The following is a 23,679-nucleotide window of genomic DNA, read 5'->3' on the forward strand; positions in this document are numbered from 1 at the left end:
GCTTAACTGCAAGGAGAGTGTACACATGGGTCATAGATGTATCTCCTAGTTATGCACTAGTTGATAGAGTACTATAATTTACGCATGTCACTTGACACACCCAAGTGCACCAACTTACACCTCCCATTGAAATGGTGTAAGAGAGCGCTGCTAAACATCGGCGTGCCAATGTTGACCATATGCTAGTATTCTTTAACAGCATCTTGGCATCAGATGCTGTTATAGAATTGGTGCTAACCCCCGAATTCTATAAAAGTTGTTAAAAATTGTATGTGCAAATGAAGTGAATGAGCTAATTAGCGCTGATAATTGGATTGGTAGCAAGTATTGGCAATAATTTAGATTTAATTAAAGTATATGCATGTAAATTGAGGCACAAGTTCAAAAAGGGGTATGGAAATGGGAGGGACAGGGGTGTTCCTAAAGTTTTCACGGGTAGTTAGAGAATAATGGAGATGCACTCCTAATTTAGGTGTGAAGATTTGCACCAAGTTTCAGTTGGTACAAATGGCTGTGCCTGAAGTTAGGCACGATTCCTGGGCATAAACGCTATACTATAAACCGTGCCTAAATTTAGGCACAGTTTATAAAATAGTGCTTTTTTCCTACAATTTTTTTGGGGGGAGGGGGGATATCATATATAGAATTCACTCCTAAGCACATAGCATTGGGGCGTCTAGTCTGAGGTACCAATTTTATAGAATTACCCCCTGAGAGGCATGTGTGGTGGTGTCTACTCTTGATTTCTCCATTTGGAGCTAGCTTTTAAGAAAGAGAATTCTTTAGTTGTGTTTGAGGGGGTGGGGTAGGGTAGGGAAAGTTTAACAACATCTTGAGAGACTTAATTTTTTATTACTCCTCATATTAGATCTTTGCTAAGTGGTTAAAACAGTAACTACTTTGCTATTTTAAGTGACTAGTTGTGTTTTTATTGAACCAATGCTCAGGGTTGGCCCAACCATAGGTTAAACTAGGTAGTTGCCTGGGGCAGCAGTAAGCAGCTGCAGTCAAAGCGCAACAAACTCAAAGAACCATCAGCACCTACTTTTACGTCCCAAACAAGATTTAATATTTAAACACATGGGAGCAGATATTCAGCCGGTGATGGCCAGATAGCAGGCAGGGAAGGGGAGTGGAGGAGAGATACAGGACAACAGGGGAGACTTTGTAGGCCTTAGGTCCAGTGGCCCTCGGCATTGTACTTTCAATGAGTCTCTCAATGCTAGCTATGCCCTGTTTAGTTACATAAGTGCTAGGTGCTTTTCTATGTGGGAAGATGACCAAGAGGCATATTTTCAAAGCACTTAGCCTTCCAAAGTTCCATAGGTTTCAATGGAACTTTGGAAGGCTAAGTGCTTTGAAAATATGCCTCCAAGGATTCCAAAGACTTTGGAATCCTTGGTCGTCCTCCCACTTTTATCTCATTTTGTTGTTGTCCGTGGGGTGTCTAGAGTTCTCCGTCCTTTGGCGGATTCCTTTCCTATACAGGTGCTTGTCTATAACGTATGTACCAAAGTCACTTATCTCCCATTTTGGCGCAGATCCAAGATGCATTTACAATTAAATTAGTTAACGAGATATCAAGTATGAATTAATGGGCTTTAGCAATCAATAATTGCACGTAATTGGCACTAATTTGGATTTGCTCATGCATCTGCTTATGTGCTGTTCTATAACCTTGCACACTTAAATCCCATAGCGTGCAACTGAAAAGAGGGTGTGGCCAGGTCAGGGGCATTCAAAAAATTTGCATGTAGTTTTATATAATAGCCCCAAAAATATATAATAATCCTCAGAAGAGAACAAAAATGTAATGAAAATTAGCTGTCCTGTAACAAAACAAACACTAAGAATCACTCTGTCAAAACTGAAACATGAAGTGTGTTCAAAAACACTTACGTTTAAATTTTTAATAACAGAACTGAGAACCCTCAGTTTAAATAAATGGTTTGGCACAAAGTACAGCGATTGTAAGACCCACCTGGATCCAACCTGCAGAAGCACTTAAACCGTTTATAATTTCAGTACATCCCAGGGTATCTCTAATTCACTCAAATGTATGCAAATGACTCGTGTTTCATATAACTTCTAAATAACACCTCAAAATAGAGGAAAAATGTGAAAACTTATCTGCGATGCTTGAAAAATAGACCGGCAGAGAATTCCTTTTGTTACTCTGACAACGTGTATTATTCACTGCCCAATGAGGAGCCCCGTTTCGAACACAATTGTCTATTGTAATCCACCGGAATGCCAACCTCAATACTGCATCGCTGCTCATCTCAGGCTTACCGGGCACAGAAAAGACACCTTCTTGAACCTTCCCTGCAAAATTGAAACTAACGTCGGTTCCACAAGACGTCAACTAACTAACTAACTGACATAAATGTGCAAATTACCTTTAAAATAACAATAAAAGTAAAAATACATATCAAAATAAATACATGTTTCAGTTTTGACAGAGTGATTCTTATTGTTTGTTTTGTTATAGGAGAGCTAGTTTTATATAATAGCGCCGTTTATATGCCAAAATGCAATGAGTTGAGCGCCAGCATTTACATCAGGCTTCAGCTCAACTTTAGGTGCGAGGATCTGCTCTAAATGCTGTTTTATAAAGAGCACTCATCTCTGAGCACTCATTTATAGAATACTGCTTAGCACTGATTTTTTTTTTTCTGCGCAGATTTGTGAGCTCCATTTATAGAATTCCCCTCTTAAAACTAGATTTCTATATATCGCACCTGAAAATTCAGTGCTGAAATGAAATTTGCTTAGGTGTATTCTATAAAGTACGCTTTAAATTAGGCGTACATTATAGAATAGGCCTAAATTTCCCCGCAGTTTGTAAAATACGCCAAGCGCCGGGCCACACATCTAAATTTAGTGTAATCAATTACGCCAAATAAAACCTGGTGTAAATACAACACCTAAATTAGGCGCTAAGCGGGTGTATTCTATAACCGACATGCATAGACTTGACAAATGCCCACGACACACCTGAAAATTCAGCTCCAAAATGAAATTTGCTTAGGCATATTCTATAAAGTACGCTTTAAATTAGACGTACATTATAGAATAAGCCTAAATTTCCCTGCAGTTTATAGAATGCGCCGGTCCATGCAACTAAATTTAGTGTGGTCAATTACGCCAAGTAAAACCTGGTGCAAGTACAACACCTAAATTAGGCGCTGAGCGGGTGTATTCTATAATGACACGTATAGATTTTAGAAATGCCCATAACCACACCCACTTTTCAACTATGTGACTGATATTTACACACATCACATTACAGAATATGCTTTGCAAATAGTGCATGTAAATTATAATTAATGCCAATTAGTGCTGATAATTGGTTATCCAATTATCAGCACTGATTAGCTTGTTCACTAAGTTATGCACATTTTTATGGAATATGCTTTGATTTCCATGTGGAATCTGCAAATGGGTTGTACATTGGACGGACTGCGGGCGTGTTGCCAAGTAACATACACAGCTTACAGAATATTATCAGTTGTGTGAGTTGCATAGTGCACCAAAAAAAATGCCAGCCATTGTACAAGGTTCATTGATAAACAAATTAACATAAGGTGATACTTTGACTAGCTTGTGGGAACTAAAACTCTCCTTCCTCAGGTCAGGAAAGAGTAAGAAATAGATGGCACTACTAAAATATGAGTGGATCATCAAGCCTGCCAATTTGAAATCCACTACCATACTCTGCAGTACAGCAAGTTGAGACCTCAAACAGTATTAGCGTGGCTGCCTGTTATAGCAGGGTCTCTGGCTAATAGCAAGGCAGTTCTTTGGGACACAGGGAGATGGATTCTACTAGAAATTCATCAGTGCTGCCCCACATTCATAGATCTGTCACAGAATCTGCTGAAACTCTATATTATCTATTTTAAAATGGGGCTAACCCTGCTTCTGTTGTAGAATATGGAAAATCTCTAGAAGATGATATTTGTTCAGATACATCATTCATGTTCCAGAGAGTGCTGGTGTCCTTGGCAGCAGTAAGTATAATACAAGCCAGTTGGTTCTCTTTTGTGAAACCTGTTCTCTCTTTGTTTGTTTTTCTTTTTATCTCCTTTATGATGTAAGACTTGCACTGACTGTAATGCCTCAAGGTGCCAGACAAGATCTTATAACCTGCAGTAGCTGAAAAGAATACAGCAACTTGGAGCTAATTTACCTGTGGCTGTACATACGCTTTGTTTCCTGCCTTTACAGCACTGAGAGCACGTGGGCATGATTGAAAGAAAATATCAGTCATCAAAACAAATCAACTGACTGTTGAAGTATTCCTTCTAGACTCCTAGAACAGACTCAAAGTGTGGGTCAGACCATGTCCTCATTATTAAGGACACAGGCCGCCCAATATTTAAAACCATTTAACCGGCCAGGAACGGCTCCTGGCTGGTTAAATGGCACTTAACCGGCTATCCAGCAATATTCAGCGCATCACTGGCTAAGTGTGGTGGCCAAGTTAGGCCGTCAAAATAGCTGAAAAATCTTTGACCAGTTTAAACTTAACAAGTCCGTGCTGAATATCAGCTTGGCCGGTTAAATTTAAATTGACTAAAAAACACTTGTATATTCAATGCCAGTCACTGGAAATGGCACAACATTGAATATTTGGGCTTGGAGCCAAATTGGGCCCATAGTATTCTCATTTGCTTGGAAGAATGTTGGCTTACATGACCGGGTCAAACTTGGTTCTGAGGGCTGGGTGGCAGCAAGGGTGTCTGTTGTGAATCTCCGAAGAAGTGAGAGTCAGTAGCCCTATTGTAAAGTTTTAATGAAGGGAGCTGGTGGAGTTACTTAACCCTTCCATCGCCCTGTTACAAGTCAGGATTCCTTCCAGATAACACAGATTCTCCAGAACGAGTTGTGGCTGCCTGTAAGATATTTGGAGTGGGTGGAAGATCTTGGGGTAGTCTTGGCTTATGCTGCCTTTGATTTTATGTCTTTTGTGGTGCTTGACATGTACTTTCTTCTCTGCAGGGAGGCAGGGATCAAGGAACTAATGTGGATGACGCTTTGGCAAAGAAGGATGCCCAGGTCTCACTTGTTCAGTATTATCTCTTACTTGTTTGTCAATCCATTTTCTTTGTTCCAGAACTGTATATTTCTTTACAGGGTGGGAGTTAGGTTGTACCTCCTTAATATCAGTATCAAAATATTAACTTCCTGATTTCATCCCACTAATCTCCCCAGGCTATGTCACCACTGCTTATGACATCAAATGATCTTGGCTGAATGAAGCCAGTCACGGTGTTGAACAGAGAGGCAGGGTGTCAGACTTGGGACTAAAGGTCCTAATCTTGCTTTCCACTAGTTTTGTGGTCTAAAGTGGAGCCTTTTAAACCCCCTTTTTCAGAACATAAGCTTGCTTGAGCAGGGAACCTGCCACCAGTATGGTGTATTACATTTTCTTGGCTGATAGTGCAGTAGTAAGAGCTGAACCTAGGAGTTAATTTGTTCTGTGACAGATAACTCATGTAATAAGTAATGTCACTAAACAGTTCTCCTGTCCTTACCAGAGCTAAGGAATAGTTCTGTGTATTTAAAAATGGGTAGAAAGGGGAACACTTTCAGTGAAAATACTCTTTCAGTGCTAGGCTGAAAGCAGTCTGGCAGAGTTTCTGTGGGTGCCAGTAATATAGAACAAAAGAGGAGGAAGGATGCATGCACAATATAGTGGTATCAGTGATGAGAACAAAGGAAAAAAATGTGTTCTCTTTTAAAACAATTGCAACCTTTTCTTTCTGAAAGCATTTTACCTGTTCATTGCTTTACTCTTGGTGCATTTGTAAGCAAGGATTGTATGGTGGCAAAGCGTAGATGCCCTCTGCCTTCTGGATAGCCAGAGAGCTAGTCTAAGGTTGCTGGCGGTGGTTTAACTACCTCCTTTGTTTTGGGTTTATTTTGTGAGGTTGGTCACAAAGTCCCTGTGGTGATCCTGTGTTTGCAACACTAATGGGCCGATGATCAAAAGTCAACGTGAATGCTAAAGGCCATTAGCACCGTTTTTGCGCACGCACTGACCGTGGGATGATCAGCGGGGTTACCGCCGTAAACAGCGAATGAGCCAGTCACTTGTGCAAATGGCATGTAAATGTAGTCAATCTCGTGTAAATAAGGCCATTTTCTATTCCTCCTAGATGATCAAAAACTAGCGCTGCAATGAACAGAGGTGTTGAACGGCGTTAGACAGAAAACGCCAGGTTCTGGCTGGCATTATTGTCGAGGAGGTCCCATCAGAGCTAAAAAAAAAAAAAAAGTTATATATGTGTAATTACCTCCTTTCTCTCCTTCCCACATGAGCCAGAAGTAATGCCAGAAGGACAAGCCCGCTAATGGAGCAAGGACAGGCACCTGAAAAAATAGAAAACAAAAAAGCATTACTTGTAAGCCCCCCCCCCCACCACCACCACCACACACACACACAAACGATGGGGCTACTCAAATACAGATGTCTAGTCACTTACCTCAAACTGGTCTGTGATGTGACAAAAAAACAGAAGGAAAGGCGCTACAAGCACTGTCAAGCGAGGTACAAAGCCAAAGCAAACAGACTAGGCCCACCTATAGAACAACAGGGCAAACTATCTTTTTACGGTATTTTCAGACAGCATGTTTTGTCATGCTTTACGGCAGGGTGCACTTTACGAGCTGTCCTATGCAAGGACGCACACGATGGCGCTGCCCTCCTTTGCACATGAGCGTTGTTCCTGGCTTTTTTTTAGCGCATCAGGTTAGTGCATGTGCACCCCGGCTGCATAGCATATTTTATCACGCGGTTTAGAGGGGGTTAGTGCTACTACAGCGCTGCTGATATCTGCATATATTAACTCTGATCATGACTGCGCTGCTATTCCGTGCTACTACGGTGGTATTTTGAGAGCACTATCCTGAATAGCTCCGGGTTTTGATCATCGGCCCATAAATGAAGGCATCACTGGGCAGATGGGCCATTTTGGTATTTATCTGCTTTAGTCTATAGTACAATGCACTGAATGATGTCTGTGGTTTGGGCAGATGTGTCTTTCCCCCATGCCTCCCCCTCCAACCCTTTATAATTCCAAAACTGCTTGAGGGGCATAGGAGGGCTTCTAGACAAGGATGTGTTTTTTTATCCTTGCTACCTGGGAGGTAATATAGTGAAGAAGATTGGATGGGACCATATAGAGCAGAGGTGGGCAGCCTTGGTCCTTGAGGGCTACAACCCAGTTGGGTTCTCAGGATTTCCCCAGTGAATATGCATCTTTACCTCCAGTAACAGTTCCACGGTTTGTTTTTTAATATATTTATACCTTTTATTTAACTTTTTTTTTCTTTTGCTCTACATATATTTATACAGACCGACAATACTTCATTACCTCATCTTGCATACTACCACTCATACTATCATTCATTCACCTTCTTTTGACGGGATCCCTTTTAACCATTTTTTGTTACATTATGTCTTAATACACGTCTTATTCAACTCATTTCTTATAGCTTGTTAGTATTCTATTTTGTGGCATTGTAGGTAGGTTTGTATACATTGAGAGGAGATACTAGAGAGTGTATGGGGTAAGAAACATTACTTCAATGCCTTATGTAATGTTTATAGGCGATGACGCTAAGAGTGAAATGCGTAGGGCCTTGACAAGTTTGATAAATTGTTACAAGCGGAAAAGGAAACAAGTCTACTTATTCGCTAGAATCATTGATAAAGAAGAAATGGTTTAATAGTGCAGAGAGTGACATTTAGTTGAGATATGCTGTAAAAAGCGCGACGGATAACCCAGTACACCATAAAGAGGATCAAAAATAAAACATCAATCAGAGAAGTGGAATCAGATCAAGAAGATCCAATAAGACTGTGTTTATATTAATATACATTGGACTTTACTATAGATATAAAAGATCTGGTATTCATTTAGTAAATAAATATGATGGAAGAGCAAAAGAAAAAAGTTAAAAGGTAGAGATATATATAAAAAACTGTGGAACTGTTTTTGGATGTAAAGATCGTAAGTGTGTAACTAGTTAAAAGACTAAGTAACTCGTTGGATAATTAATTATTGAGTGAATATGCATGAGATATGTTTACATGCACTGCCTCCATTGTATGCAAATCGATCTTATGCATATTCATTGGGGAAATCCTGAAAACCTGACTGGGTTGTAGCCCTCAAGGACTGAGGTTGCCCACTCCTGCTATAGGGAGGCAGATCCAAGGCCCTTTAGAATCTGTTTGTTTCTGCTTGTTTTCCCTTTTACTAGATCTGATCCATTTTCAATGTCCTGGCTGTTAAGAGTGACACTGCTGGCTTAAACCTCTGTTTTCTTCGGTGCCATAGGACTCATAATAGATTAACAAAAACTGTGCACTTGCATAGGATAAGAAGCTAATAAGAGACATAAGCCTAAAAGGAGGTTTAAAAAGCTAAGCAAAATGTTGCGCCTTTGAAAAAAAACAACAAAATGAGCCACTTATCCCTGAAAGCTGAGTCTGGTTAGGCCTGTATTCATGGGAAGGTGGTACTGCAATCTTGGAAACTTTTGTTCCCGCATTTCTGAATTCACATCTTGGAACACCAGAAAGAAATAAAGGGAGGGAGTCATATTTGTATGTTGGTATAACTATATTTTTAAAACTCTGTTTTTCAATCTGGTCCTAGGATCTATACGAAGCTGGTGAGAAGAAGTGGGGGACAGATGAGGTGAAATTCCTGATGATCTTGTGTACAAGGAACCGGAATCACTTGCTTAAGGGTGAGACTTAGGATGAAAGGGAAGATTTTTCTGATCTAGAATTCAAAGAAGTAGATTCAAACCTTACCTTTGACACACACACACACACACGTCAGCTTTTTTTTCAACCTAGTCTAGCTCCACATGCACTTTCTCTAACTTACTGTGAGTACGTCCAAGTCAGAATTGTGATTGGCAGTTATCAGAATTTATGTGTGGGAATCACTAAGCGTATTCTATAAAGAACTGCGCCTACATTCTAAAGCATACAATTCAAAATAAATGCACGCACTTTAAAAGGGGCGTGTTTACGGATGTATTCGTGGCTTATTGTGGATATGCCAAAATTTCCGCGTGTAATTACAGAATACAAGTCAGTGCGCCTAAATCTGCGTGCATGGATTTACACCAGGTTTTTATTGGCATAAATGGGCACACATGGATTTAGGCGCTACAGTATCAACTAAGCATATTTTATAAACCGTGCCTAAATCTTATAGAATATGTTCAAATCTGCTTGGATTTTTTTTTAGGCGCCATATGTAGAATCTGGTTCCAACTGTGGCTATTTCAGACTGGAGACTTCTTTTCACCAGTCCTGGTTTTGAACTTGCAACACAAAGTAACGTGGGATTTGTTCTTCCTGATCCTGCCCATTGAAATCAGTGCTACAAGTCCATAATACACCAAGTTGAAGTGGTCAGAAATCCAGGACTGTCCCAAAATCTCTAGTCTGGATCTGAGTAACTTGGCATTTTTTTTGTTTGTTTGTTTATTTTTTGGAAGGTTGGTACCTCAACTCTCCTTTTTTTGGAGAACTTTCTCTTCCCAGTTAGGTCTAACTTTGATTTAATCTTTCCTGGCTTCCTTGGTTCCTCCTTACAGAGGAATTAGAAAAGGTTCAAAGAAGGACGATCAAAATGATAAAGGGGATTGAACTCCTCTCAAATGAGGAAAGCTTAAGAGGTTAGGGTTCTTCAGCTTGGAAAAGAGACAGCTGAGGGGAGATATGATAGAAGTCTACAAAACCTTGAGTGTTTGTAGAATGTGTAAATGTGAATCGATTGTTTATTCTTTCAAAAAGTACTAAGACTACGGGACACTCGATGAAATTACATGGTAATACTTTTTAAATAAATAGGAGGAAATTTATTTTTTTACTCAGTGAATAGTTAAGCTTTGGAACTCATTACCAGAGGATGTGGTAACATCAGTTAGCATATCTGGATTTAAAAAAAAGGTTTGGACAAATTCCTGGAGGAAAAGTCCATAGTCTGCTATTGAGAGAGAAATGCAGAAAGCCACTGCTGTCCCTGGGATTGGTAGCATGGAATCTTGCTGCTATTTGGAATTCCTTCAGATACTTGAGACTTGGATTGGCTACTGCTGGAAGCAGGCTAGTGGGCTAGATGGACCATTGGTCTGCCTCGGTATGGCTATTCTTATATTCTTAAGCAGGGGCGACAGAGGTGACCACAGAGGGCCCCACACTCTTAGGGACTCCTATGATCGTGGGGGGGGGGGGCATCTCCCTTGGATTTCTTAGCTTCTGCTGCTGCTATTCTCCTCCGAGGCATCTCTCCCTCTGCTTCACCCCTGACCCACACAGTTCAGCATCTTCCCCTCTCTAAATCCCCCGTCTACCTTATTTATTTCTCTCTGTCTTTAGATGTCACCAGCAGTGACAGTGATTGACATATGCTGGCTGTGGCCTGCTCAGGAGCCTTCCCTTTGAGCTGCAGAACCCGGAGGTTGGGTCAGAGGGGGAAGGGATGGGTCAGAGGCAGTGGCGTACCAAGGGGGGGGGCAGTGGGGGCGGTCCGCCACAGGTGCACGCCGCTGGGGGGTGCCGTGGCGCGTGCCTGTGGGCTCCGAGTTCGCTAAGCTAACTTCACTGGTTCGCTGCAGCTCCCTCCCTCTGCCCCGGAACAGGTTACTTCCTGTTCCGGGGCAGAGGGAGCTGCAGCGAACCAGCGAAGTTAGCGTAGCGAACTTGGAGCCGACAGGCACGCGCCGCGGCACCCCCCCCCCCCCAGCGGCGTGCACCCGGGGGGGGGTGTCATTTCGCCGGGGAGGGGGAGGTGTCATTTCGTGGGGGGGGGGGGGGGCGCTGCACCCAGGGGGGCACATCGGCGATCCACCCCGGGTGTCATCGAGACTAGGAACGCCACTGGTCAGAAGGAAGGCTTGAGAGCAGACCTCAGGCAGTGTATGTAGATCGCTGCTGGTGACATCTAAAGACAGACAAATTTTAAGGGAGAGAGGGGAGATGCCAAACCGTGTAGGTGGGGGACCCACCAAAATGGTTTGCACAGAGCCCCACAAGTGCTAAGGCTGTTCTGCTTACAGATGTACCAATAGCTCGATTTGGGCATTTCTTTCCTTTTAATCTATGAGAAGGAAAACTTTCCTTATTCACGTGATCTTTATATTGCCAGACATTTTTTTTCTGTTTCTTCCACTCAGTTTTTGAAGAATACCAAAAGATTTGTAAGAAGTCTATTGATGACAGTATAAAATCTGAGATGACAGGAAGCTTTGAAGATTCTCTTCTGGCTGTGGGTGAGTATGCTTGTGGTGGGGGAGGGGATGAACTTGGAATTCATCATTTTGGCCAAAATTGCCACATGCATGTGTCTGAGACTGGAGGAGGATGCTTATGGTTGATTTTATTTACTTTGCGAGTGTTCACTGTGTGTGAATCTTATAGCCTGTAGAGTCTGTGTAAGAGTGGGGTTATTCAAGTTTTCAATGTTGTTCCGACCTGGTTTTATAGCCTGTCTAACTGATACAGACTACTCAGTAATTACTGTGGATTCTTTTGGATTCGTATTAGGTAAATGAGACTTTTATTAGAGGTTCTAAAATACACAATGATTAGCTATATAACTGAAAAGAAACAATCATTACATCACTGGTCCCTACATCCAAGCAATGCTAGGAGTTTCTAGACCAGGAAAAGAAGCAATAATACACTATACATTACATCATCACTGGTCCTTAATTTCTACATCCAGGCTTTTTACATCAGCTGAGAGAAGCCCCTTTTTCAGCAAAGCTGGAGTCTGACCAGGAGTCTGGTTCTATGCAATGCATCCATCCATAGATGAGCTTCCAGCTTCACTGTAAGAGGCCCCCCTTTTTTTATTAGGCTTAGAACTCATGTGCAGTGCTAAGGAAAATGACAGAATGCTTGATCTCTGTTTTGGTAAACAAGCCATACTGTGGGAATGTGGTCCCATGTTTCTCAGTCCAGGTGGCCAGTGTCTGAACTCAAAACAGGCTCCACCTCTCCCTTCACATACCAAATTAATTAGAACTGTGTCTTATCTTCTACATTCCAACTTATTTTCATACAAACAGAATTACTTCTAATCAAAAATACAGACCCCGCGTGCACTTGTTGGTCAAAGCAGAGTTGAAAAACAATCTTTAAAATTCACTTCTATTACAAATGTTCATACAATTTGTGAAGTGATACCACCCAAGTGTATGAGTGACAGATGTGCTTTCCTGTGAGGGTGGTGTGTGTGTTGGTAAGCTACCCTAGGCTGAGTGTCCTAGCACTAATATAGCAGGGTGGGATGGAATGGAGTCTGATGAGCAGCATTTGCTTATGAGCTACTTGGAACATGCATTATCTTGTAGGTTGTTGCTTGGGTTGCTGATTGCTTTACTCTGGAGACATAATTTGAGCTGATTAACCATTTTGTTTAATGACTTACTCATTATTTATGTCCTGTTTGTGCTGTGTTTTCTCACAGTGAGATGCCTAAGGAGTAAACCTTCATATTTTGCTTCCAGGCTGTACAAATCCATGAAGGTAAAATTGTTTTGTGTTTTTAATAATGAAGCCTATCTGTGCTTTGTACTTCTTACCACTTTACTGAATGTATTGTAAGGCACTGTCCTGTCTGTGGTCATCTTGTCACAAATATGGCTGTGGAACTGGCAGCCTGCTGGAGAGAGCTTGTCCAGCTAGGCTATGTAGTGGTACCTGTGCCATCCATTCTCTTGCCACTGGAGTGCACTTTTTATAGCTCGTTTCCCTCCCTACACACCTTTCACACAGCAGAGGAAACTGGCATCTGATTTCTCAAATGTGCAACTGGGCATCCCCCTGCTCTACCTATGCCAGTGTTTGTGTATGTTTATGATTATTAAAAACTTGCTAGACCACTAATTGTGGCAAGGAGATCTAAGCGGTGCACAATTTTATATTAATAACCAGTAAGGAACACACTAACAAGACACACGATCTGATGTATGCTCCTTCTGAAACCTTTTGGGTCCTACATGATTGATATGTGGAGTGAAAACGAGGACTAATGTTTGAGCAGTGGGCTGAGAACCAGGGAAGCCCAGTTCAAATCTGGTTTTGTATGACCTTGGGCAAGTCACTTCACTCTCCATTACCTCCGGTACAAACTTGAATTGTGAGCCTTCCAGCTGATAAAGGCGTGAGACAAATCCAAATAAGTTTAATTTACAGACATATATATATTACATATCCAACAATTGCTAATCAGAGCAGTTTTAGAATATTAAATTGTGAGGGAGTGAATGGTATAGTGGCAAGTGTCCCTAGGAACACTCCCTCACCGAGGTCGCAGTTAGCCACCTTACAGCCGGTGGAGCTAAACTTGCCATGTCAGAGGCTGAGTCAGAGGATGGGTAAGGAGGTGGTTAAATTCCCTGAGGCAGAACAGTTCAAAGAGACCCCAAGGCAAGAGGTCTCCAGGAGGAGAGATCTCCTGGAGGGAGGCTCCAAGTGAAGGAATTATCCCTAAAGTGTTGGCTGGGCTTCAGTACCTGTGAGGGAGTCCCAGGGAAGCAAGGAGTGGCCCTAGCTCAGAGGGTTGCATGAGAAGAAACAGAAGACTGCAAAGATAAAGGAGTGCCTTTATTTCGTGTGAAGACCCAAGTTCTGAGTGTCCTAGTTGGAGCCAAGCCTGGACTTATGTTTGAGTAACTGGAATTGTACTGAAGAAGATAGAACTGCTAAAAGAGAAGCAAGTGAATGTTACTGGGGTTGATTTCCAGGACTGGAAAGAGTCTGTGATAGAGGAACAGACTGTAAATTGCTTTAATTATTTTCTGCCAATAAAGTTTTCCTTTGACTGCACTGCAAACTGCCTGTGTCTGTGAAGTCCTATAGGCCAACCACCAGTCACAGTATCATATAAATTTATAATAAACAATTGCTGTATAAGAGAGAGTCAGGCAGATAGAATATGCACAGACAAAAAGTACAATCCCCCCACCCTTGCCATTAAACATCTTGATAATCTATATTCAGCCCAGTTGCACTATGAATACGATCTGAATCTGCAGTTTATTCTACCCCCTCACCCCTGTCTAGTTGACCTGAATAAGATCATAACTCGGTTTCAGTGGGTGTACATCCAGTCTTCTGCAGAGCACCTAGTAGCCAAAGACATGGGAGATCTTTAGGTTCCATAGGTTACTATCAGGTGTATTTTCAAAGCACTTAGACTCCCAAGTTCCATAGGTTACTATGGAACTTTGTAATTCTGAGTTCTTTTTAAAATATGCCTCTATGTAACTTTGTAAGTCTAAGTGCTTTGAAAATATGCCTCATGGTCTCATTAAAGCATTCTTTTGCCTCCCAGGAGACAGTGAATATTCCCAAACCTGGTCCTGGAGGCACCCCAGGCAGTCAGGCTTTCAGGATATTCACAGTGAATATTCATGAGAGAGATTTGCATGCACTGCCTCCACTGCATGCAAATCTCTCTCATGGATATTCATTGTAGATTTTCTGAAAACTTGACTGGCTGAGGTGCCTCTGGGACCAGGTTTGGGAACCATTGATCTAGATTATACTTAATGGGGTCCTAAGCCATTGTTAATTGCTATTTTCTAATAGACAGGTCTATGCATATGTGCTTTAATGTAGCATGGTCTCTTTCACTAGTGGAAGGGGGAGAATGCCTATTGCGCTCTGTCCCAGGGCATTCAGCAGGAAACTCTCAGCCATTATAGGGGTAATTTTTATTACAGGATGCCTATTGTAAACCTGTTTTCCAAAGGTATATCACCCAGATAGTGCTCCAAAGAGTGCCTGCTCACAGATACTATAAAAAAAACATGGTCCTGTTTTATAAAAACTGTTTAATTGTACAACAATACTCTGCTATCAATTGCTAATCAAGCTCTCTTTTCAAAAATTGATATAAGTAAAAAATAGCCTCAGGAGCCCAGGGTACCTTTAAACTAGGACACCAGCTGTAATGGCTGACATCATAGGCTCCACCTCTGTCCGAAAAACAGCTACAGAGTAAAAACTTCCCCAAAACAACTTCTATAATGGAGAAAAAAGTCTGTAGTAAAAAAACGGAAGGTGGGGTAGTTACTATATATAATTGGAGTGCTTAAAAAAGCAGTAGTACTATTGCTTTTTTAAGCACTCCAATTATATATAGTAACTACCCCTCCTTTCGTTTTTTTTTACTACAGACTTTTTCTTCCATTATTAAAGTTGTTTTGGGGACGTTTTTACTCTGTAGATGTTTTTCGGACGGAGGAGAAGCCTATGATGTCAGCCATTACAGCTGGAGAGCTAGTTTAAAGGTACCCTGGGCTCCTGAGGCTATTTTTTACTTATATCAATTTTTGAAAACGAGTGCTTGATTAGCAATCAATAGCAGAGTATTGTTGTACAATTAAACAGTTTCTATTTTATACTCTGTACAGTTTTTTGGATTTTTGGAGTATTCATGTTTTATAAAAGCCTCCCCCCCCCTGGATTCTATATATGGTGCTTTGAGTTGTGGGCAAAAATGTGGGTGCGTGCACAACTTAATCGAATAACAAGCCAATCAGCGCAGATAATTGCATCCTTTTAGGGATATTCTATAAAGAGATGTGCGTAACTTTTAGTGCGTGGATCATAAAATGGGGCATGGCCATGAGAGGAGAATGGGCAGGTGGGTCGGAGGCATTCCTGCAATTTATGTGCATTATAGAATTAGAGAGATGCATGCCTAATTTACACATGGAAATGTGCACCAGGTTACATTGGTGTAAAGGGTCATGCCTAAATGTAGTTGTGGTTCCAGCACTATTCTATAAACCATGCCTAACTTTTTTAAGCACGGTTTACAGAAAAGTGCTAAACAATATTTTTTTTAGGCACCATTTATAGAATCTAGTCCTTTTCTGTGTGCAAAACAGCTTTTTTTGTGTAAAGCCTTTATAAAATATCTCTGAAGCACCACATAGGGGTTGTCTTGCAGAAATCTCCATCACATTCCCCAAAATGAGATGATTTATATATCCCACTTCTGTGTTGTTTCTGGTCGGTCTTGGGGTCTTCAGATATGTTGAACATTCTAATCGTCTAAGCCTGAAGGCTGTCAATTGAATCTCTTTATCTGACTGTTTTTCTTGTCTCTGTAACCTTTACTTAATCTTTCTCGCCTTTATTTTCCTGACAATATATATTTTGAGGTAGGGTGGGAGTAACGTTCGACATAGTGGAGTGGAGAGGGCTTGACATCCAGGGGAACCCGGTTCAAAGTTCACTGGTTCTCCTTCTGAACTTGGGCAACTCACTTAAGGGCCCTTTTACTAAGCAGCGGTAGACTCTACGCGCGTGCAGTGTGCGCCCAAATGAGACTAGTGTCAGGCCAGCACACCCTTATGACGGTAATTTCAGATTTGGCGCATGCCCGTAACACGTGGATGAATTATTTATTTATTTCCTCCTACACAGGCCAGTTCCGGCGGTAATCGGCACTTGGCGCGTGCTGACCGGTCACTGTGCGTGTAGCGCATGAGCCTTTACCGCTAGATCAGTGGGTGGCATTAAGGGTTCAGGCTGGTTTTGGGCGCATGCTGGTTTCAATTTTACCACAGGCCCTTTTCCCATCCCATCCCATTAAGAAAAGCCATTTTTTTGTAGATTGTGGTAAAAACTGGTCCAGCCTGAGCCCAATACATGCGCCTACACTACCGCAGGCCACTTTTTACCGCAGCTTAGTAAAAGGACCACTTAACCCTCCATTGCCTCAGGTACAAAATTAGATTATAATCCCTTTAGGGATAGGAAAATGCCTAGTGTATCTAAATATAACTCACCTTGAGCTACTACTGGGAAAAAAAAAAGATATTAGCAACTCCAAATAAAATTGAGTAGAAGCCCCTCAAGCTTCTGTGATATGCATTGCTGATGCTGAAAACTGGTTGTGCTGCCATTGCCTTCTCTGTGTGGATGTTATCTGCTTGGTGCCCTATTAGGGCATTCTGCTGTGAATTCAGTTAAACACATGGAACAAGAGAATTCTTATATGAAGAATCTTTTCTGTGCAGTGTTGAGAATCTGCCTGCTCGGACACTGAAGGAATGGTTCATTGTACTTGAGTGAAGAACTGCTCCCTTTGACAGATAATCCTGACAGTGCTCTCTGGTTTAATACAGGTTTCCATGTGAATATTCAGTAAGAAAAGCAGAACTGTCCTGCGAAAAGGTTGCAGTCAGCTCATGAATTCCTTTAGTTACAAAAATAAAACCCTCATAACATCTCCATTAATTAGCTATTAATTATTTATTTATTTTGATTTTGCTCGCACCTTTTTCAGTAGTAGCTCTAGGTGAGTTACATTCAGGTACTCTGGATATTTCAGGATTTACCTTGTCTACATGGCAAGAAAACATAAAGCCTGGGCTGTGTGAGAGGGTTAGATATGGAGGCGTGGAAGAATGACATTTCATGCTATCAAATGCTTTTACAGAGTACACCAAGCTAGCATGCAATACTTGTCAGAATCGTGCATCCTAGAAATGCAGGAACTGGTAAGTCAAGCTGTACAGAGCACGAGAGTGTTAGAAAGAGGACTGTTATGGATTCAGGGTTTGGGGAGCTGTCATGCAGTAATTTTGGAAATGTATATTTTCATGCAGGGTGCTGGTACAGATGACAGAACTCTGGTTCGTGTGATGGTATCTCGCTGTGAAATCGATATGTTGGATATCCGTGCTGAGTTCAAAAGGATGTATGGGAAGTCTCTCTACTCCTTCATCAAGGTGAGCCAGGCTGTTGTTACCAAGGATAAAATGGGGAAGAGAAGTTGGGAAGCTCACCCTGGCTGGAGTCAACTTTAGTTATCCATCTTGGTAGACTGTTGCATTATAATTCCCTCAGTGTTAGTTACGTTAGTCCCCTCAACCCCTTCCAAAAAGAGTTGAAAAGAAGTGCAAAACAGGGAAGCCAAAGAAACGTTAATCTTGTGATTACTGTGGTGATCAATCATGATGACGCTCATGAAAGGTATATTTCAGATGAGTTTTAGGATGTACTTCAGTTTAAGGAAGATGATATATTAAGTTCACTGCTATTCTTTGATGTAATTACAAGTAATCAAATCTAAAAAGGTGCATTTACCCCCCCCCCCCCCCCCGCATGAAGTGGCAGTTAACTGTCTGTCTTTATCTGCCGTCATCTACTATGAGAGAGTTTTGTGTGCACTGCCCTATTTCCAGACTGGCTAAGGGGTACTCCAGGACTGGCTTGTAAAATGCACAGTTTGTTTTCCCCAATGAAGATGGTGCAACAACATTGGCCAATGTTGAGATTTTTATAATATAGATTGATGTGAGATTAATCACTAGACTATTATGGATAGGCCTGGATTATGAGCCCTTTAGGGATTTTTGTATGTGAAAAAGCTATATTCAATTCCCTTTGAAGAAATTACTACTGTGTGATTTTCTTACTTCTAAATATTTACAAAAATGATTTCCTGCACTTTGGGTTACATGATTTCCTGTAGGGTGGTATAGCCTTCTCTCATGTTCCCTTGTATTAGTAAAGACAGGTCAAAAATGCACTGAAAGCCTAAACAACAAACTGGCCTTTGCCCAGCAACAGGGTTGCTTAGATTATTACAGCTGATAATGCCTGAAATGAGAGAGTGAACGGGTCCACAATACAACTGATGAAACGGGCTTTTGTTTCATTTGGGCTGCCTCAACTCTTCAGCAATTTCTGAAAGTGACCCCAAACTCTCCTCTGCCCAGTGGTGTGTATGTGATTTCTAAACAGAAAAGTAATAAATAGAAATAAAACAAAACAGAGAAATGAAAATAAGATGATACCTTCTTTATTGGACTAATTTAATACATTTTTTATTAGCTTTCAAAGGTAACCCTTCTTCAGATCAGAAATTTCTGATCTGAAGAAGAAGGATTACCTTCGAAAGCTAATGAAAACATTTATTAAGTTAGTCCAGGTATTAAGGGGAGGGGGGACAACCATATATTAGTAAAAGACATTTGCATGACTAATGGGGGGAACACATAGGGGGCATTAAAGGTGGAGGAAGGGTACTAGAGAATCCGGGGGGATTACTGAGTTGAACATGGGGTGATATTTAGCAATTAAGGGAAAGTTTGCCTGTTGCAATAAAGTTAAAAGACAAAGATAAGAAGAATGGAATATGTTATGGGTTGATGGTTGTAAATGTAATTAAACGGAAAAGAAGTAATTCGAAATAGTTAATCAGTTTGTATATAGAGGTAAACTTGAGAGAGAGCCATAAAATTGATGTTTATTCAAGGTTAAATGTTATGAATGTAAATATGACAAAATGCAATAAAAACTTTAAAGATAAAAAAAAAGTTAGTCCAGGTATCATCTTGTTTTCTATGTTTTGTCTTATTTCTATTTATTACCTTTAAAAGTGGACTAACACGGCTACCATCATCACTTTAAATAGAAAAAGACGTTTATCATACTTTATGACAGAGCTGTGGTCTCAGAGGTGCAACATGCCAGAATTACTCCTCATTGTTAGCGACTTGAATCATCTTCTGCAGATCCTTTAAGAAGCTCTGTACAGTCCTTCAGGTGATCATGGAAAAGTCACAGCAAGCAAGAACATTAGACTGCCTTCCACGTGTCTGAATGACATTGTGGCCATCTTGAACCACAACACAGCTGCTGCTAATCAGATCCCATCCCTGTAGAACAGTTCATCAATCTTTTTCCAAGGCTTTAGAGAAACAACCAAGTTTACTATGAAGTTTTCACTGATTAGATATTAGCATGGCCTGTGAGCACTTGAGCTTATGCACTGTGCATTGCCACATTTGAAAATGAGTCTTGCGCAAATGATGATTTTTGACACCGATTTTTCATCTGTCTAACAGTTCACAGGAACCGGCATCTGGTCTTCATTGACACTAATGTTCTGCTAATAATTCCTCTATCCTTTCCCCCCCCCAGGGCGACTGTTCAGGAGATTACAGAAAAGTTCTTCTTAAGCTCTGTGGAGGAGAAGATTAAAAGTGATGGAGGACAGAAGATGTTAGGAATGGGTGGTTCATTCTAATATATTTTTTAAATGAGTGTGCTTAGATGTTAGCAATGTTTTTGTATATTAGCTTATTTCAGGGGGTCTTAAAAGTTTAGTGTATATTATCTGCCACACGACCCACTTTATTATGGGCCTACTGCTGATAATATGTGCTAATCTTCAGTAAAAGATCCCCTCAGTTTTTACCAGTTAAAAAAATTAGATGATTTACACACCCATAATATATATGATGGCCTAATTCTTCTGAAAGTCAGCCTTACATTGTGGAGCAGGAAAGAATATACAGGATTTACACCCTTGCGCCATCTCAGGCTTCCTTTGTACAGTGCCTTATTCAACTTCAGGAGAAATCAGAGTGTAGGTACAATCCTAAACTGTGTGAACAGAGGGTGTTGGAGGCTTCCTTAGTTAGTGCCTGTTCTTTGGCTCAGCAACTTCTTCCAGCTCACAGAACCCTAGGACATCTTCTGTTGGGCTGTAGCACCATGATCTCCATTCACATCTACCCTAGTTTGTCTTCATCACTCTTTTCCCCCACACTACTGACCAATTCAGCCAGCCCAGTCATCTGACGAGGGCCAAAACAGTGGCACCTGATGAACACTAAATTCAAACAAAAATTCAGGTGTAGGTGGCCACAACAAGCAGATTATTGACAGGTCCTTCAAAAATTTGCTCCTTTCTGACACTGGCCGTGTTCCGGCAAGTTGCCTGTATTGGGTCATCCACAATTTGTTCAATATGTGCAGAAGTCACACAGTGAAGGCTATATGTGGTTTTGCTTGAAAATATCATCCAATAGCAACAAACAAGTAAAATGAGAACCCACCGCAGTCTTGTAAAGTACAATGTATCGCCAACAGTACACATGTTTTGGCAAGTGTTTTCTGTTGGTAAAACATGGTACCTTTTTGCATTCTGTGCCTTCTACACTTATTGAACAATAGGCAAACTCTTTTGGAGTGTTCTGTTCTGAACAACTTGTGGATGAACCTGATACAGGCAACTTGCCAAAACATGGCTACTGTCGGGTCTTCAATAAATTTGCTCCCTTCTATCAATCATCTGTATCTTGTGGATGGCTACATTTGGTGTTTTTGTTCACTTCGGACTGTTCTTGTAATTCCCTCTGTCATTGCATTGTGCCAGTCATCATACAACAGTGACACCTATCGCACCTCCTGACGGTTGAACCCAGTTGCTCTGCACGGCAGCGCTTGCTACTGGGCTGATTGCAAGACTTCCCATTTACAACACCACAGATCAACACAAGCTGCATTTTGAAATCTCCATACTATTCATGGTGTTGGTCATCCACAGTAATGCAAAGCAAATGTAAATCTAAGTGACAGTGTCTCCTGATCTTGCTGTTTTCTCCGTATGTCAAAGATAATCAAGATGGTCTTGCAATCCTCTGATGCCAACTCCTAGAACATTTGCAAGAGGCTAAGAATGCTATTATTATGGATACTGTTATTGGTATGGGCAATATTTGGAGCATTGCCTCACTGATAAGAACCTTTTGTATGTTGAGGATTTTAAAATATTTGGTCCTAATGTTTGATGAAAACACTCATTTAGACTTTGGGAACCTTTCTGATGATGGTGTATGTGCTAATATTCCTGAATTGCTTTACTACTTTCCTTAAAATGTAATTACACTTCAGATCATCTCAGAAGCCACATGTAATCTTTTTGCAGTTAGTCATAAAAACATAATGAACCAGACTCTGCTTTGTCACTTTTATTCAACTAGTAAAATCACTTTGCTGGGTTTTTCTATTGAATTTCTAGTGAGATTGGAATTTTAGGTGCAGGGCATTTTTCAAAATTTTGTAATGTATTGTTGACTTGGGCCTGTGGGTTGCTGTGTAGACTGGCACATTCAATCCTATTTTCTTCTTTTTCATCCCCATCCTTATGACACTCTGGCATATTAACCTGGATGTGGGATGCTTGACCACAGTAACAGTTTTATGGTAGGAAAAAAAGCTTTTCTCAAGAGACTTTTTTTTTTCTCTTTTAGTCTGTCACTGTGGAAACAAAACATACCTACAGGCTGATGTAATAAAATGCTAAGGGGACTTTTACAAAGGGCTTGCCATGTGCCCAGTTTGGAACTACCGCTGGAGCTTGACAGTAGTCCCCACCAGGGGCGTAGCTAGGTGGGGGCATGGGCCCCCACAGATTTAGCCTTGGCCCTCTCTACGTTTGACCCCCCCCCACCACTGACCCTCCCCTGCCACTTTCGATCCCGCCTCTGCCACTTTCAATCCCCCCTCCCTCCGCCGCCAGGTACCTTTGCTGGCGGGGGTCCCCAACCCCCGCCAGATGAAGTCTTCTTCAGCGCCGGTCTCCGCCGCCTTCGTTGATCTGTTTACTGTCAGTCCTGACGTCCTGCGTGCGCATCCTGTATGTAGCCCCGTGCGGGACGTGCAAGCAGGACGTCAGGAGTCAGAAACAGATCAACCAAGGCAGAAGACTTTGGCTGGCAGGGGTTGGGGACCCCCGCCAGCAAAGGTACCTGGCGGCAGTGGCGGGAGGGAGAGGATCGAAAGTGGCGGGGGGGTCGGCGGCGGCAGTGGGGTTTGAAAGTGGCGGGGGGGGTCGGCGACGGGGGGAGGCAGGCTAAACTGTGCCCCCCCAACTTGGGCTCTGGACCTCCCTCACGCCGAGGTATGGCTACGCCCCTGGTGCCCACCCCTAGCGCACACCATTTCAGGCGCTACAAAAATATTTAGTATTTTTGTAGCGCCGGGGCTTACCATATAGTAATCGAGCAGCACCATGTGCTGCCCAGTTACTGCCAGGTTAGCACAAGAGTCCTTACCATCACCTAAATAAGTGGCAGTAAGAGCTCCCTATGAAAATGGCCGTGTGCCAATCCCTGTGATTAGCACGGGATCATTTCCTTTAAAAGAATATATATATATATATATATATATATATATATATATACATACACACACACACACAGCCTTTTACCCGCTGCAGTAAAGGGGTCATCGGTGTGTGTCAAAAAAACATGTTCCAATGCTACCGCAGCTTGGTAAAAGGGGTATAAGCTTGGTGCACCTTTTTGTGGGTTAACCTTAATTTACAATTTAATAAAGTCACATTGTAACACGTTTTTATTTTTTAAAATAAGCTGAAATTAGCACCCTTCCTGCAAACACCAGTTTTTTCATATAATAGAATTGGGTCCCAAGAAACAGCAAGGCAAGCGATCCGCAAACTCCAACATGGAAAACAGAAAAGCAGATCAGCAGTATATATACATAAAAACTTTATTAGTGATATTGCATACAGGAATATTGCAATATTCCTGTATGCAATACCACTAATAAAGTTTTATCTTACTGCTGGTCTGCTTTCCATATGACAGAAGTGGCCATGTCCTTTCATTTTGAGGCCATTTAAAAATGTCAGGAAGTCAACTGAACCCCAGCCATTCTTAAGAAGACAGGAAAAGACAGGGAGATACAGAGGCCCTTTTACTAAAGTGTGGTAAAATCTGGGCTTAACGCATTATAACTCAGGGCTTTACTGTGCACTAGGCCCAGATTTACTTGAACACTTTGCAGGGCTTTTTCAT

General features: G+C 41.5%; 1 protein-coding gene across 5 annotated transcripts in view; it reads left to right on the plus strand.

Annotated features, from left to right (window-relative positions):
• The window catches only part of ANXA4 (annexin A4), a 62,748-nt gene extending 40,936 nt beyond the window's left edge, over positions 1-21,812 (plus strand). For all 5 annotated transcript variants that reach the window (XM_030201888.1, XM_030201890.1, XM_030201891.1 and 2 more), the window contains 7 exons: positions 3,934-4,013; positions 5,005-5,061; positions 8,673-8,766; positions 11,212-11,307; positions 12,510-12,568; positions 17,671-17,793; positions 19,994-21,812. In XM_030201888.1, the coding sequence (XP_030057748.1) occupies positions 3,934-4,013; positions 5,005-5,061; positions 8,673-8,766; positions 11,212-11,307; positions 12,510-12,568; positions 17,671-17,793; positions 19,994-20,053 (569 nt within the window). In that variant the 3' untranslated portion in view covers positions 20,054-21,812. The remainder of the gene's footprint in view (positions 1-3,933; positions 4,014-5,004; positions 5,062-8,672; positions 8,767-11,211; positions 11,308-12,509; positions 12,569-17,670; positions 17,794-19,993) is intronic.
• The last annotated feature ends 1,867 nt before the right edge of the window (positions 21,813-23,679 follow it).

Source organism: Microcaecilia unicolor, chromosome 4 (genome assembly GCF_901765095.1).
Source record: "Microcaecilia unicolor chromosome 4, aMicUni1.1, whole genome shotgun sequence".
Taxonomy (NCBI): Eukaryota; Metazoa; Chordata; class Amphibia; order Gymnophiona; family Siphonopidae; genus Microcaecilia; species Microcaecilia unicolor.